Here is an 18,305-nt window from a genome sequence, read left to right as displayed (position 1 = left end):
CCAAGTATGGATCGCAATATTCGAACCGGCAAACCGATCTCCTCACTAAACAGTCTCATAGCCACCATACATGAAGCTTTTGATTTTAAGTCTGAAGACCCAAAACCAGTTTGGACATCACGGTCTCTATTCAGAAAGTGAACATCAGATGTGTGAAACCATCCTTAGATTATGTACGGTTACAATAATTATTTATAGAAATTTTCATCTGTAATTCCCATCTAATAATTAAGTTAAAAAATCAGAAAAAAAATAAAGCAAATAGAGCAAAAACATCTCAGGGTACGATGTCATGGTGTCGCTGACTCATTCACCCTTGCGCTATGCCCATGAGCGTTGATGAATGAGTGCATGAGTTTGCCATTGACACTGATTTTCACATTTGCCTATGCAAATGGAAGCACTTTTTAATTGCATGTGGCACCCAAACCATGCGATGTATCCTCCTTAAGAACAGATACTTAGTAAGTGAGACCATCCTTGCTTATTTGGTCCAGTGGGCATTCCTATCAGTGATGAAAGCTTTCTTTGTGTAATATATATATATATGTTAGCCAAAAGAAAATAAAGTGCATGTGCATATATCATATAATTCTCATGATATTGCTCACTCACCATCCTAACTATATAACAGCAAGGTGCATCTGCATATAATGATCTTTCGCCTGGGTGGCTGCACTAGCACTTTACTATGGGTACGTTTCATTGACTATGATCACATGCACTTTACTTTCTTGTGGCTAATATATATACATATATGCGATATATATGAGTATGGGATTTATATGAGTAGTGATTTTAGCTACTAGGTATATTGAACTATTTCTTCCCTTTTCATATCTTGTCATAAATATAGAGATGTGCATTGTAACTGAGAACTTGTTGCCCATATGTCTTTTCCCAGGGATACATTATTTTTTCTTTATGTTCACTTCTTTTTTATCATGCTAAAAAACATGTTGTAAGTTTAGTTTTGTGAGTAATAAAATGATGTTTAATTGAATATTCATATGAAGTCAGCACTTCATTTTTCATTTTATGAGTATCATTGAGTAGGAGTTTCTTCTATATTGATCCGCAGTTATAATATTAATAGGGTGCTATGTAATTTGCATAATGAAATTGTTTTCTACCTATCTTATTATTAATTTCCCTGTGAATTTCTTAATAGAACTATATATCAATCTACTCTGCTCCTTGGGTCTATAACATGGTGCCTGCAGATTAGATGCCATTTTCATGTTAGCAGGTTCCCTTTAAGGACTTTGTTAGTATTTCACAAGTGATATATACTTATTGCCAGTGCGTCAGGAGTTGGCACAGGTGTTCTCTCTGTGAGATACCCTTAAATCATGAATTGTTGTGTCAGCGTCAGACTGGCATGCCTTGAGTCCTCAAAAAAAAAATAGTTCTGTAAACTTATTGTTCATTAATATAGTTGTAGCAGCTACCAACATGAAAGCCAGGTGAATGAGAACCATCATGCTTCACAAATAGCGCAGATCACCATAACATAACGTGTATGCTATTAATGTGATTGGACCTATCTGTATACACTACCTGTACATTAATCAGAAATAATGTGGTTCATTAGGTGAGTATAATAACGAGTATACATGCTGATAACAAAATGCCAATCTAACATGAATTTGATTATCTGGATCAGGGTTCCCCAACTCCAGTCCTCAAGAGCCACCAACAGATCATGTTTTCAGGATTTTCTTAGTATTGCCCAGGTGATGGAATTATCATCTATGCAATACTAAGGAAATCCTGAAAACCCAATCTGTTGGTGGCTCTTGAGGGCTGTAGTTGGGGAACACTGCTCTAGATAGTTATATACATAGTTTGTTAATATCTTATTTTGCCTTTTGCTTTCTCTGTCCACACAGGTACCATATCTGTCAATACTTTACGTACGCCTTACACTGCCCCTGGAGAAAGTGAAATCCTTGACCTTGATGACGACTTGTATCTCGGAGGCTTGCCTGAAAATAAAGCTGGTTTGGTCTTTCCCACTGAAGTGTGGACCGCTCTTCTGAACTATGGATATGTCGGATGCATAAGAGATTTATTTATAGATGGTCAGAGCAAAGACATACGCCAGATGGCCGAACATCAAAGCACAGCTGGAGTAAAACCATCCTGTTCGAAAGAAACTAGTAAACCTTGCATTAACAATCCATGCAAAAATAACGGAGTATGTAGAGATGGTTGGAACCGATTTGTCTGTGACTGCTCGGGTACAGGCTTCCTTGGCCGTTCTTGTGAAAGAGGTTAGTTTTTGTTTATTACTGTTGGCATACTTCTACTTTAACTCTAAAAGGTTAAATAGGTTCACGTGTGTGATGTTATTTTGCTATAGCATTCAAAAATACTTGAAATAATGGGGCCCCTGTACCAGAACACTTTTCTGTCTAGTAGATCATCGTAATGCTCAATTCCCCCTTCTTTAATGGTAAAAGTGGGCCCCTTTACCCCTTGGGCCACTGTGCGGCTGCACAGATTGCACAAATGATATGTCCGCCCCAGGCTACAATTTTACTCCCAACTAGAGCCTGAACTTGAGTCTCCATTACCCCAATGCAAAATTTGGTAAAATTAGGGTAATCTATCATACATCAACTATAATGCTCATTTTGCCAAAGGGGCAAGAGGATCTTTTGGGATGCCCCTCAGGCTTCATGGCTTTAGTGCAAGCACAACAAGCAGAATATCTAAAACAGCCCAATTTTTTCAAATGGGCCCAAGTTCCTGTTTGATAGGGCATTGTGTTTAATAGATTGCCATAGTCCTTTTATTCTGATGATTAATATAGTTTTGTGAACTCACCGCACCAGTTACTTGTCAGCAAGACACATCACTGCTACTATGAACCAAAGCCAGAAGGGAAACCACGGAGCCTTGGGCCAGAACGACAGAGTATTTAAATAACCAGTTGGTAACATTTTTTTTAAATACATTATCAGCTGTCTTTCTTAACACTTATACATTTTAATATTAGAAAATTGTTGTACTATATTATAAACTTTAGAATTGCCAAAACAAATAATAGCCGACTGGAGACATGGACCCACTAGGTCAATAGCGGATATGAATTAGGTTTAACCCAGGGAGATGAAAAAAAAGGATTGTTCATTCTTCACTTTTCTCAGGTCACTACCCCAGGATTAGTCTCTGTGACTAATGGTAGAAACATAGATGGGCAGACATTTTCTTTTTCATGATGGCAAGGCAGATGGAAGGTTGGAATCATAGTCGGACTGGGTTGGGCCAATGGTGGAAGTCAGGATGGTGGTGGAGGTCAAGCAGTGGTCAGAGCAGACCACCGACAGGAGACAATAGGAATAAATGCACACCAAGTCAGACTGGAAAAATAAGTCCTTTTTGTTTAGGCATAAGGTATTGGGGGAAGTATCTTACTTAAGCTTAGGTACAGTAAAATTGGCATTTAAGATGCATTGACTCTTAAAGAAGCCATTAATATGCATCACAAGCAGAGTGTTGTAATGAAGGAGAAGAAGCAGCCAGGAGCAGCATCACATGGAAGATACATCTTCATCTAAACATTTTCTAATATCATAGAGAAGAAAGTAATTTTGCCATCTTCTAAGTCATTTCCAAAGTATTGATGGGAGCACTCTTTTTCGACTGCCCCCACTGTACTAGTCTGTAGGTAATTGGCACAGTTTAATTAGAGACGTGCTTCTGTGTCTTTTCAAGTAGACGGCAGGAGATGGAGAACGCACATTCATTTACCCAGTTGTCATGGTAATAGGCGTAGATCCCAATGTGACAGCTTTCTCCAGGACTCTTCTATTTGTGAAAAGCTTGTGCCTTTCATGGCTGCTGGTTTACAAGAACTTAGCTCACATTAAATTAGGACAAGCGAGAATTAATACCCCAATGATGAATAAATTGTCTTGTGCATACCCGAGATTCTCCACCTTGGACACACTTCATACCACTCCCAGGAGATCAGTATTGTCCTCATGTTATACAGCACAACGTATGATCATTGCTTTGGGGGTACAATATTGTGATTTTGTGTATAAACACACAATTAGACAGATTTATGAATATTATCTGGTAGCGTATCTTTCGTGATAGAGTTGTTGCGTCGTGATCATGTTAGACATTTGTCTTTTATTACACCACCTGTTGGCTGACTGATTTTAGACCACTCTTCTCACAAAAAATGACCCATACCATTAATAAAGCCTTGCTCTTAATTTTTTTTTATAGGTGTCTAGTAAGGCACACAAAAATGCCCATGCTGTGCAAACTACATAGGCGCTTGCCATAGTGTACCTCAGAGGTTTGTTTGACACCAACCAATTATGACTTTTGGATATGAGCTAGACCCTCACTGACCCTCATAACTACATTATACCTAGACACTAGAATAAATTCACAAAAAAAACATTACATTGGTTTTTAAATGTCCACAAATTTATTTAAATTACAAGACTAAAATGATCACTGTAGAAGTGAGGTGAAGTGCTAGGCCATTGGGTTTCACCAATGCTGTGATATGCAGGTATCCGACTTACAGCACTAGGCCAGACAGCTATAAAGGGTGGCACACACTGGCTTGCCATTAAAGCTAAATTTAAGGGTACCAATGACCCTATTGAAGATCCTCATTCTTGTGTTGAACCACCATGCCAGTGAATGAAGTTACCATTACGACATCCTTCAGGCTGACCACCATGACTTTTTACTGCCTCTATTAGCTAAAATTAGTCCAACATAACTTTTCTGCAACTTCGCCATGACTGTCCCTTGACAGATACATTTGCCACTTTTCCTTTTTGTTTTATCTTTACACTTAATTCAATGCCATGAGCTTATAAATTAGGTGTCCCTGCAAAATACATAAAAAGGGCAATAAACTAGGCAAGCCTCCAACTAATCCAGACATCCTACAACACTCAAGAGAGGGAAAAAACCCTTATGGGGAAAACCTTTAGGAAACCATAGCTAAAGGATTGCAAAAAGAGAGAAAGTCAGCTCACCATGAATTGATGCACCTGGATATGACACAGTCAATGCATGGTGCAGGTCGGAGTATATTGCAAAAAGGGAAAACAATCTCCAGCGCTGGAAACAAGGTGACTCTAAATAAAACTTTGCCTTTAACTCTTCAATTAAAAACCATCATAGCTTGTACACCACAAAGAATATATATAATCATATAATATATGATTATGGCTTAACTGCTGAAATGCGTCGGTTAAAGAATTATCCTTCCCTTGGACTTAGGGTTAATGACAACTTTAACTCATTATAGCCATGATAGAATTAGACATAGCACCAGATATATAAAAGCTAATTCAACAAATAGAATAAAACATGCATCTCTATACAAGTAATGGTTAAATAAACAGAAGTAAAATAGTGATTATAACAGGACAAGTGGCTGGGAAATGTTTCCACCGTTTTTTCTGGTGGGAGAAAGAGGATGTGAGAGAAAAGTTGGGAAGGTATATCTTTTCATAAACTCCACCCTGGCAACAGTAAAACACTAGGCACACACATACTGTGCTCCTTCCTATTTAAGCTGGGCCACCCCTGCTTAAAATCTACACAGCTATACATACAAAACTGCAGGAGTTATTGGTCCGTCCTTCCCAAATTCATGTCACCCTTTGCTTAGTGCTCCGGAGGTGTCTATAACTCTGTGAATGTTTTAGCATACTTTAAATGTCAAAATATACATATTAGACTACAGTTGGCCGAATCCAACGATGTCGGTGGGACCCTCCAATAATCTAATGTATACAGTGGCCTCCCAACTCTTCCCTGACTGATGATGTTGAGGAAGATTAGGATCTTCATGTCAGATATCTTAGGAAAGCCCTTTGTTCTCTGGAAGATAAGGGGTCTGGCGAAGGCTCTCCCGTAGAAAACACAGATCCGAGCATTCCTGTGTATGAGGATAGCTGTCAGACAAATTAAAGTTAGGCCGACCTCTAGCTAATGTTTATAGGGGGCTTAAGACCTGAGTCCCCAGATTGGAGCTGGTGATGTCACTGGGAGTACTGAGCCAATAAGTTGCAGTAATGTCATGCAAGATACTCTTATGACATCAGATGATGAGTAGAGATGAGTGAGCCCGAATTTAAAAGTTCGGAGTTCGAACCAGACACTTAGCGGCCGGTGCTAATCTCCGAGCACTGACTTCTCCCGGAAGTCAGTTTCAATGTTCAGAGTCCCGGGGGAAGTCCAGGAGGAGAGAGAGAGAGAGATCCAAAGTTCAGGTGCCAATTGTTTTCAATGGGGTTCAGGTTCAAGTTCGGGTACAGTTTTGGACTAAAGTTTGGGTAAGGTACCAGAACCCGAACTTCCACGGGTCCGCTCATCCCTTTCATTGATCTTTTTGTAGTGTAGTAAATTTTTGAGAAGCCAGCACATTATATTATCACCAGGTATTTATGTCCCACTCCTCTGCCAATGCATATTATAAAAGGAGATGTAATGTTACCGCCATACAATGCATATCACTGCAGTAATATATCTTGTTTCATGAAAATCCTCGTAGATAGAAAGGAGGAAAGCACAAGATAATGGGCGCCCCATGATGTCTTTCTTGCTTAAGTGCTGCCACACAGGATCTGCTTGAGATATCTAAAATTCTGATTGTCAGCAGGAACTACAAACAAGGAGCCCTGGGGGGTTTCATTGAGCTCTTCTTACTAAGATAGTGTTTTGAAATCAGTGTTTGAGATTGTGATGTAGACTTTAAAAGAAAATCAAACAAGAAAACAAGAAACAAAGACTAAAATACAGCGTTCTTTACTATAATAAAGGAGGACTTGTCCTCTCCAAAATCGTTTAAGGTACATACTGACTAGCTAGGCTTAGGGAAAAAAAATGAAAAATACAATTATTTTATGTATATCTCACTGCAGTATGAAAAATTAATTATGGATTATTCTTTTTATTTTTGGTCTGATCCCCTGCGCATATGAATTAATTAAAAGGGACGTTAAAAACAGAAAAACAGTTAGAAGACATCACATTTTAATTCTACATGTTCTGACTCATTTTGAAAAGGAATATATTGTATATACCGTAAGTTTACATGGGACGCTCAAATGAAGATAAATCCTTTTCAAATAAAGGTTTATAATTTATATAGTGTTATGTGGGTAAAAAAAGACCCTTCCTTCCCATTCCAGCAGCCAGTGGTTACCATTTATCTGCAAATGTTCTAATCCCCCTTCCTTCCGTCGTTTGTGTAAAACTAATAGTTGAGGACAGCAGTGGAGGGCGGGTAGGGGGATGCAGCTGCAGTTTCCCACTCTCAGTATTTACGGAGATAGCAGTAAAAGCAGACAGTCGAAAAGGTATTCTAAGGTAAAATGAAATATATTCCTAACTTAAAAGACCTGAAGACTGAGAAAATGCATTACAATGAAAGAATCTTCACGTTTATCAGGTAATATTGTCCAAATCTTGAATCTCGTGCTATTTTATGCTTGACTTATGAACAAGCTTCATTTTAAAGGCAGGTGGGTCAGAGAGAAGAGCTGTGTCTGCCACGGTTCATTATGAAATCCACAGTAGAGTAGACTCCAATATGTTAAACTATTAACACAGGAGCAAGAAAAATGTGACAAACAGAAGATAAGATTTTATTTTAGAGACGTTTTTCAACCATATACGATACATATACCAAGAAATCCCAGAATCGATGTTACACTTCAGAAACGTTTTGTCTATGGGCTGCCAACTTTGATGCTGCAGACTGCTCTTTTGCTGGTGGAGTGAAGTTGGCAGAGGGTTGAACCAAACTGTCAACTAAATTACAAAATCATTCAATTAGGTAGGCAATGTGTTCCACCCTGTGGCAAAATTCAGCTATTACATATGGTCATAGTGGAGATAAATGAGCAAGAAAAACTGCTTGCATATTGCCATCGTTTCGACAGGAAAAGGAAACATATGCTGATTTGCAAATAAACAGGAGACATGCATCTTAATAATGAGGTTGGCAAGACAATTATTAATATAACTTGCACTCATCCGTTTCTTTTTTTTTTGCCTTCCTACATTTCACACTTATAATTAATTATGTGCATCACTTATGAATTCTAAATGGACCTTATACAACACCATGCACTAGACATACAGTAGTAAAAAACATTAATTATTACTTGTTGTAATACTTTAATTACTGGTTATCGATTTTTATAGGCATTCCATTTGCCCCAGTGCTGCAGTGCTCCATTGGTAAATAGCTGATCACTGGACTTCTCTGAAGAACCAGATATGTCACTCGTAACCTTTCCGCAAATATCATTAAAGAAGTTGTCCTCTACCTATAAAGCACTTTATAAATGACTATCTTTATTGCCTAACCACTTTTATAATTAGCTTTATTATAAATCCCCTATCCTACTTTTTTCCATGTTTTTTTTGTTTACTTTGCTATACTTCCTGTGATTTTTTATTTGAGGGGAGTCTCAAACAAGTGGGACATCATCAGGGGGTGGTGATAGAAGCAGGGTGAGTGACTCCATTGCCATTCCACAACTTCACCGCTCTCAATTGAATCGTCATCAGGGACAGTGCTGGTGTCACTCACCCTGCTTCTATCACAGCCCCCTGATGACAAGTCATTTCAGGGAAAGTAGCAGCGGTGTTGGAAGCAGTGACTGTTATGAAGATGTGGTGACTTCTCAATCATCTCTACTGAACCAGGATGTCACCCGGGGACTGAAGCTGTGGTAAGTGATTGCAGAGCCACCATTTGATGACATCCTGTTTCAGGAGATTAATAGAAGTTGCTGAGAAGTGAGTGCAGCCTCAGCCTCCTGTAACGTCCCGACTGAGACTTCCCTCAATGAAACGTCACAGGAAGGAAGTAAAAAAAAAAAAGAAAAAAAAAAGACATATAGGATATAGTAGGATAGGGAGAAGAGTAGAGATTTTATAATAAAGATAGGTATTTTTAAAGGGCTTTTAAGTTATCGGAACACCCCTTTAAGGACTCCAAATTCTCAAAATATAAATTCAGTTATATATATTATTGCAACTTGGTAGAAAAAACGTCTAAAGATTGCAATTCACTTCACAACCACTAAGTGGCCACATATAGACATATATAACATAAACTTCTCTAAACATAGTATCGCAAAATCATGTTTTTTTCTGAGCAGAAAGGGTTTTATTTCTCTTGCTTCAGTTCCGCTCCAGTGCTGCTCCGAACTCATTTACAAACCCATGTTGCTCAGTCAGCCAAGAATAAGTTTTTTTTTCTCCTGCTTTTGACCTGCTTCTGGACAGTTTGTCTCTGTGACCTGCTGTTAAGCTCTCAGACTGACTGAGTCGAATAGGTTTACAAATGAACATGCAGCAGTACTGAAGAAGGAGAAAAAAAGCCCTTTCTACTCAGTCAGCCAAGTACAAGTTTTTTTCCCCAACTACTTCAGCCCTACTCCGCAGCTGAGTGAGCAGATCAGCTATACTTGTTCATGATGCACCCTTCACCTTACAGTTGAGACACATGTATCGAGCGGCGTTTCTTCAGGCTGCAACCCTTCTTTATTAGCGATGAGCGAGCACTAAAATGCTTGGGTACTCGTTGTTCAAGTCGAGCAAATTGGAATACTCGAGTGCTCGGACTGAGTAACGAGCCCAATATAAGTCTATGGGAAACTCAAGCATTTTTCCGGCGGCTCCCCCCGGCGGTCTGCAGAGGGTCTAAAAATTGCACAAATCGATGGGAGCAGTTCTCAAATGACATGGGAACATCATGGTTAAGGAATAATGACTTGCATATAAGGGAAAATAAATACCAAAAACAAAAATGCTCCTCCACACCTTGGGCTCTGTTCACACGTAGCATTTTTAATGCGTTTTTGCACTTTTGCATTGCTTTCAACCAAGACAAATGCATTCTCCGGGAAATGTCATTTTAACATTTTACTACCTTATCTTGCCATGTGGTGTGTGACACATCATCAGACACATCCTATTTCATTTATGATGGAGGGACTCTGAAAGTCACAAAGACCAATTTTATAGGGCCATTGGGTGGCCCTTACTATTCTTAAAGAGCCAGCAGTCGGCTATGCTTTGTTGTTCCCATTATTAATGAGTGGGTCTCCTATACTGTTATTGCGTATGTAGCGACTGCAATGGCTGTCAAAAATTTGGAGGAACTCCAATGCCCCTTGCAAGAGACGTAGAGGTCGGAGGGCCTCCTGCAAAAAATGCTCCCATTATTAGGAAGTGTGTCTCCCATACTGTTTGCCTATGCAGTGAAGCAATGGCTGCCAAAAATTTGGAGGAACTCCAATGCCCCTTGCAAGAGACGTAGAGGTCGGGGGGGCCTCCTGCAAAAAATGCTCCTATTATTAGGAAGTGTGTCTCCCATACTGTTTGCCTATGCAGTGAAGCAATGGCTGCCAAAGATTTGGAGGAACTCCAATGCCCTTTCTTAGAGACGTAGAGGTCGGAGGGCCTCCTGCAAAAAATTCTCCCATTATTAGGAAGTGTGTCTCCCATACTGTTTGCCTATGCAGTGAAGCAACGTGTGCCAAAAATTTGCAGGAACTCCAATGCCCCTTGCAAGAGATGTAGAGGTTGGAGGGCCTCCTGAAAACAATGCTCCCATTATTAGGAAGTGTGTCTCCCATACTGTTTGCCTATGCAGTGAAGAAATGGCTGCCAAAAATTTGGAGGAACTCCAATGTCCCATGCAAGAGACATAGATTTGTCGATATGGTACATATGGTGGTGATATGGTGGTGGAGGATGAGGATGCGGAGAAGGAGGAGGACATGAGCAAATAGACAAAATCAGGAAATGTATACCCATGTCTGGGTGTGAAGACAGAGGTGCATGGAAATAGAGTTAGAGCTCCCCAAAAAAAGACACTTTATTTGAGTTTATGTTACGCTGCTATCATTTGATGGTGTTGAGAAGTCTGGCCCAATCCAGTCCTTGTTCATTTTTATATGAGTCATCCTGTCAGGACCTTCAAGGCGTAGAGAGCCAGTTGATGCCACGTGTCCAGCTTGGATACCCAATAATTATAAGGCACAGAGGAATCACAGAGGATGTTGGTACGGTTGGCAAGGTACTCCCTCAGCATCTTCCGCAACTTTTCCCTCCTTGAGAGAGTACCCCGCGCATCAGGGATTGTACGATGGGAGGGTCTGAGAAAACTGTCCCCGAAGTTTGACAGTGTTCCTCTGCCTCTGTTCGATTGCATTTGTGTCTCTCTCACCTGTACTCCTTGGTTGTCCAACGAACTGTGACCTCTGCCGTCAGTGTTTTGAGATGGGAATTTTTTTAATAATTCCGCAACAAGGGCCTTCTCGTACTGCAACATTTTATTAGGCCTGTCCTTTAAGGGAATAAGAGACAGAAAGTTCTCCTTGTAGTGTGGGTCTAGAAATGTCACCAACCAATAATGACTGTCACCCAAAATTTGGACAACGCGAGGGTCACGGGAAAGGCAACGTAACATAAACTCAGCCATGTGTGCCAGGCTGCAAAGAGGCAAGACTTCCGTGTCCTCACTAAGAGGACTACTGACCATGCTCTCCTCCTCCTCTTCTTCCTCCTCCTCCCTGTCCTCAGGCCATCCACGCTTAACAGACGGTATGACAGTTGTACAGGTAGTACCGTCTATAGCGCAGGAAACTAGCTCATGTTCTTCCTCCTCTTCCTCATTGTCACCCAATCCACGTTGGGATGAGATGAGGATGGGCTGTGTGGAATCACCCTGTATGGTTCCTTGCTCAATCTCATTGTGCTCCGCCTGCAATGCATCCTCTTTAATTGTGAGCAGAGAGCGTTTCAGAAGACAGAGAAGCGGGATGGTGATGCTAATTATGGCGTCATCGCCACTCACCATCTAGGTGGAGTCCTCAAAGTTTTGGAGGATGGTACATATGTCTGACATCCATGTCCACTCCTGAGGTCTTATGTGTGGAGTCTGAACTGAATACCGACGGCCTTGTTGATGCTGGTAGTCAACAACTGCCCTCTTCTGCTCACAAATCCTTCCCAATATCTGCAATGTACAGTTCCAATATGTGGGGACATCGCAGATCAGTCATTGAGCTGGAAGCTGCAAATTGTGCTGAAGCACAGCAAGGGCGGCGGAAGCTGTAGCTGACTTTCTAAAATGGGCACACATGCGGCGTACTTTGACAAGCAGATCCAACAGATCTGGGTAGGTTATGAGAAACTGCTGAACCACGAGGTTAAGCACATGGGCCAGGCATGGTACGTGTGTGTGAGCTCACCTCGCCTCAGAGCCGCCACCAGATTACGGCCATTGTCACACACGACCATGCCTGGCTGTAGGTTCAGCGGTGTCATCCACAGATCTGCCTCCTGTTTCAGAGCTCTTCAGCATTGTGCGGTTTGTCACCTAAGCATATTAGCTTCAGCACAGCCTGTTGCCTTTTGGCCGAGGCAGTGCTGCAGTGCTTCCAGCTTGTGACTGATGGGGTCATTTCGGAGATGGAGGCTGAAGAGGATGAGCAGGAGGAGGAGGTGCTGGAGTTATAGAATGTGGGGGCAACCCTGATTGACCCAGGGCCCGCAATTCTCAGCTTCAGGAGGATGTGTTCCGTCCCAAGGTCCGACTGGGTCCCGGCTTCCACTATATTAACCCAGTGTGCCGTCAGTGAGATGTACCGTCCCTGCCCACAAGCACTTGTCCACATGTCCGTGGTTAGGTGGACTTTCCCAGAAACTGCGTTGTTGAGGGCACGTCTAATGTTGTGGGACACGTGCTCGTATAATGCGGGGACGGCACACCGGGAGAAATAGTGGTGGGTGGGGACCGAGTACCAAGGGACGCCTGCCACCATGAGGTTGCGGAAAGCTTCCATTTCCATGAGCCTAAAAAGGCAATATTTCGAGCGCAAGCATTTGCAAAATGTGTGAATTTAGTAGTGTGGCCTGTGGGGCGTTAAATGCGTAATTGTGCTTGCTTTCCAAGGACTAGGGTAGGGACAACTGAACACTGCGCTGGGACCAGGACGTGGACATGCTTGCTGATGGTGCTAGTTGAGAGTGTGCAACAACAGATGAAGGGCGGGAGGCCTCTTGGCATGCACCATGGACACGGGATTGGCGTGCACGCACAACAGCGGAAGAAGCAGTGGTGTCACCCGCAGACACTATTGCTGGACCCTGGGGTTCGGCCCACTTAGTCGGGTGCTTTGCTACCATGTGCCTGATCATGCTGGTGGTGGTCAGGCTGCTAGTTTTGCAACCCCTGCTGATGCTGGCCTGGCTGGTGCTGCAAATGTCCTTTTTGCGGTTATCTGCAGAGTCTTTAAAAAATAACCAGACTCGGGAAGACCTAACAGTTTACTGGCAACTTCCGTCATGTTGGCTTTACAAGGAGTGTTTTCCCGCCTTGTGTCTGAGGCCACAACGCTGCTTTTTCCTGCCTGTTGTGGTGCTCCGCCTCCCTCCCCCTCTGTTCTACTGACCTTGCTCTGTATGTCCCCCTGCCAGGTTGGGTCAGTTACTATATCATCCACCACCTCGTCTTCCACTTCCGTACCCTGGTCCTCCTCCTGACTTTCTGGCAATTGTGTCTCATCATCATCATCCACCTCTTGTGAGTGTAACCGTGGCTGCTCCAATATTTGGGCATCGCTACACAAATTGCCCTCTTGACTCACTTGAAGCTGGTCGGGCGAGAGGCCCAAATCTACAAATGGAAAATTGAACAACTCTTCTGAGTGTCCAAGTGTGGGATCAGTTGTCTCCGAGAACTCGGCATTATGGGAGGAAGGAGGGTCAGGGTGAGGAATATGCGGTCAAGACTCACGGCTACTGAGACTTGACCGTGTGGAAGACAGGCTGGTGGTGGTGTTGGCTAAGTGGAAGCATTATCTGCTATCCAACCAATAACCTTTTGACACTGCTCTGTGTTCAATAGTGGTGTTCTGCGGTCCCCTATTAATTGGGACATTAAGGTCAAGCAACAAGATCTGAGTGTTTGTTGTGGCACAGTTTCAGCTTGCCCACGGCTACGTCCTCGGCCTCTGCATTCTCCATCACCATCATGTCCACTTCCCCGTCCCTTGCCATGCACCTTGCCCATTTTTAATGGAGGACAATATTTTCCACGTTCACGAGAAATGGCTGATTTTGGAATGCAGTTATATGTGATACGTCTGACAGAGAACCACGGTTTTAAATAGCAGGCTTGTAATTTGCTAATACTATCCTTCACAGACACCTAGTGTGAATAGCTTGACCGACACACTGCAGCGGAATGAAAATGGAAGAAATGTCAAATTTTGGAACACTCTTATATGTGTTATGTCTGACAGAGAACCACGGTTTTAAATAGCAAGGCTATAGTGTTGAGAGAGTATGTTCTATTAACCCTTTCGCCGAGTATGCTCGGGCCGAGCTCCGAGTATTTATAGCTGCTCGGTGATATGGTTGAATCGCTCCCGTGTGCATGATTTGCAACTGTTTGACAGTTTTATTACATGTGAGGAATGTCTATTTCTTACACATTCCTCACATGTAATAAAACTGTCAAACAGTTTCAAATCATGCACACGGGAGCGATTCAACCATATCACCGAGCAGCTATAAATACTCGGAGCTCGGCCCGAGCATACTCGGACAGAACATACTCGCTCAACACTACAGGGCTATAATTTGCTAATACTATCCTTCACAGACACCTAGTGTGAATAGCTTGACCGACACACTGCAACGGAATGAAAATGGAAGAAATGTCTGATTTTGGAACACTCTAAAGGTATGTGCACACGATCAGTGTTCACTGCGAATTGGACACAGCACAAATGTGCTGCATCCAATCCGCAGTGACCCGATGTTACAGCATAGTGAATGGGATTATGCAAATCCCATGTCCACTAGGCGTCTGCGGCAAACCCGTGGGTCTTTCCAGACTGCAGCATGTCAATTTCTCCTGCGCGTCCACATGCGGGCTTTCCCCATAGACCCAATCTCTATGGGGAAAGCCTGTTTGTGAGAAGAAAAAAAAAGCGGCTGCCTCTCATTTGCATAATGAGCGGAAACCTGAGGCTGCTTGTCCGCAAGCTCAGAGCCGCAGCCGGCTCCGGATCGTGTGGACGTAGCCTTATAGGTGTTATGTCTGACAGAGAACCATGGTTTTAAATACCAGGCCTGTAATTTACTAATACTATTCTTCACAGACACCTAGTGTGAATTAGTGTTGAGCCACCCCCGTAGTGTTCGAGTTCGGTTCGGTTCGTCGAACACCCGTGTGTTCGCCGAACAGTTCGTCGAACTGTTCGTCGAACACCTTCGAACACCGTTAAAACCAATGGCAGGCAAACAAAAACACATAGAAACACATAGAAAACACCTTCAAAGGTGTCCAAAAGCTGACAAACTGCTCAGAAGACACAACTAACACATGGAAAAGTGACAAGTACATATAGTCATGCGAAAAGAAAAGAGGTGGAGGAGTAAAAGGAGGGGGAGACACAGATATAGGCATGTCATGCCCTTCTAAAATCCAAAAAGTGAGAAGCCGAGACGGCCAGTCCGCTCCTGCCCGTGCCACCTCCGTGTCGCCGGGTTTGTGCCAGAGCCGCGGTGAACCCTGACGGCCAGCCCCCCTCTCCCAATACTGGTGCCTGTCCGCTGGTGGGTCGAGAGAGCCCCCCTGTGGTGGAGGCAGCTCTAAGCTTTTTAATTTAAATTGTCCCTCTAATTTGAATGAATACACTTTAAATCCATTTACAAGGATCTATTGGAGGGCAAGTCTCATGCCAGCAGCCGCGTAATTCCAGCTCCAGTAGCGTCCACTAAAGCTGCTGCAGTTAAAAAGCTTTTATAAGGATCGAGCTCGGCTGTCCACCGCAAGGCATCCTAGTGCCAGTCCCAGCCCCTATGCCTTGGGGTGCCTCCTGATGCTCTTCACTAAGTATCCCGTGGTCCCGAAGCATTTCCTTTGAAAAAATTAAGTGTCCAAACTACAGGTGGTGTAGCTTGCTTAACAGCCGGGATAATCCGCTGACTAGCAGACACTGCTACTAGGCACAAAGTATTTCCTGGGCTAGATGCAGTTAAAAATTTGTAAGTAGATACTCTCGTTGGATGCTGAGAAAGCATTCCATAGAGTCTCCTGGCACGCCATATATGATTCTCTTAAAAAGCTTGGGGTAGGTGTCTAGGGGACCCTTTTATAGCCAAAATCACGGCCCTGTATCACAATACGTCACCTAGGCTGAAGATAAATGGAACTGTAGCACCGAGGGCTCGGTTGCTACAGACGTATTGCACCTCACCCAGAGGTGTGATATCTCACTCTCAGATAAGGATGGAGTGTGGATCAGGACCCGACACCTGCATGCATTACACCACATTGCCGTGGGGCAGGGCGACCAATATGCCCCTGAGATGGGCACGACAGTCCCTGTCCCTGGTTGGAGTGGGGGGAGGGAACACTGAGGAAGGGGAACCCTGCAGTGCAGGAGCAGGGAGGAAGCAGTTCCTGGGTGCATTGAGAAGGGAGTATAAAAGGTGGGCACCATCTTAGTTCAGTGCAGAGAAGTCTGAGCAGAAGTGGCAGGGAGCAGGGGCTCTGCATGAGCTCTGCTCCGGAGGCGGGCCTAGTAACAGAGGCCCAGGCCTGCAAGAGGGAGAAGGAAGGAAGAGGAGCGGAGAAGGCTCCAGGAACGAGGAATGAAGGGATCCCAGGGGTGCGGACGGGCGAGTCGCCACCGCACGCCCGAATCCACCTGCGTGGAGGGGTCAGGCCAAAGGGGGAGACCAGTCCCCGAACTAGTGGAGGCAGGAAACGACCCTCAGCTAGAAACCGGAGGCTCTGACATTTTATGTGGCGCAGCCCCTTGCTCCACCCGCTAGGAAGGCACCACATAGGGTCAGGGAAACTGGCGCCAAGTTTACCAAGAGGAGGCCCGAGGCAGCCGGACAGAAGTGTTGGTAAGAAAGGCCAGACAAAGGACACACAAAGGGGGTCCTGTGAAGCGCTCCAAAGTTATCTGGGAGTTGTCTGAGCCCCTCACCTGGTGAGCACAGTACGACGTGGGCAGCCGTTACCTGCAGACGTGGTCTGGATAATAAGAACTGTGAGTAAAGGCCCTGAACTGCATCACTGACTCCGTGTCGTTACTGCTGCTGCCCTGCACCATCACCCCCATCCTCCGCATACACTGCCCTGAGGCTATACTCCTCCCGTGGGGAGTTATGCTACGCTCTGCTGCACCCACAACACCAGCCTTAGCGGTCTGCCCTGTAGCGGCGGTTCACTCTGACCGCAATCCACGGGTGGCGTAGTCGGACATTTAAACATCAAAACCACATAAATAGTTCCGCCACTGGTTTGACCGCCCTGAGCCACGGAACCGGATCGCCGCCACGAAGACTACAACCACCAGCATCCACCAAAAAGGGTCCGGCTCCGGGTCTCCCAAGGCCCAGGGGGTGCATCAGAACATTTTCATCACCTTTCACAATCACCAATGGGACAAGGCAGGGATGTCCTCTGTCCCCTCTCTTATACATCCTAGTGACGGAGCACCTGCTCTCATCAATTCGCCATAACCCCAATATTAGGTGGATTGAGGTGGGAGGCACCGAGTACAAGTGCTCTCTATTTGCTGATGATGTCCTAGTATATATCACTCAATCACATATATCCATCCCTGCTGTTATGGCTGAAATAGATCACTTTGTTACATGGTAAAATTTTAAAATCAATGCAGCGAAGTCTGAGGCCCTCGATGTCTCCCTCCCTAAATCCATATAGGATTCCATCCAGTCCAACTTTCCCTTTGCCTGGCCCTCACAGGGTATCAAATACTTAGGAATTCCTATTCATAGAGACCTCTCCCATCTATGTTATCTTAATTTTGGGCCCTTTATTGAACAATTCCATACAGACCACGGTTGGCAAGTTAGAACTGTAAGATTCACTACGTGAACCACTGGTGTTTTGTGGAAAAGCACATGTACACCGCGTTCCAAATTATTATGCAAAAAGTGTTTAGGAGTGATAAGGGAAGAATTTGTTTGTTTGTCAGTTAAACTCATTGATGGTGATGTGTGTCAGGGCTCTTTATATCACTGTAAGCAATTGCAGACACCTGTGCTAATTAGTTTGGCAGGTGTGTCCAATAAAGGCAAGACTACTTAAGAAGGCTCTCTCACATTATTAAGCAGCCTACATTTTCTGCCAAAATGGGAAAGAAAAAGGATGTGTCGGCTGCTGAGAAGCAACAAATTGTGGAGTGTTTAGGTCAAGGCATGACTACAATCAACATTGTGCGATGATCAGGATG

At 43.7% G+C, this 18,305-nt stretch overlaps 1 protein-coding gene across 14 annotated transcripts in view; it reads left to right on the top strand.

Moving 5' to 3' along the window:
- The window catches only part of NRXN1 (neurexin 1), a 1,901,072-nt gene that overhangs the window by 914,774 nt on the left and 967,993 nt on the right, over positions 1 to 18,305 (top strand). For all 14 annotated transcript variants that reach the window (XM_073672110.1, XM_073672115.1, XM_073672114.1 and 11 more), the window contains one exon: positions 1,893 to 2,276. In XM_073672110.1, the coding sequence (XP_073528211.1) occupies positions 1,893 to 2,276 (384 nt within the window). The remainder of the gene's footprint in view (positions 1 to 1,892; positions 2,277 to 18,305) is intronic.

The sequence above is a fragment of the Phyllobates terribilis genome, unplaced genomic scaffold (assembly GCF_046119375.1).
Source record: "Phyllobates terribilis strain yellow unplaced genomic scaffold, ASM4611937v1 Scaffold_3__8_contigs__length_932513732, whole genome shotgun sequence".
NCBI classification, from domain to species: Eukaryota; Metazoa; Chordata; class Amphibia; order Anura; family Dendrobatidae; genus Phyllobates; species Phyllobates terribilis.
This window is presented reverse-complemented; position numbering and strand designations above follow the sequence as displayed.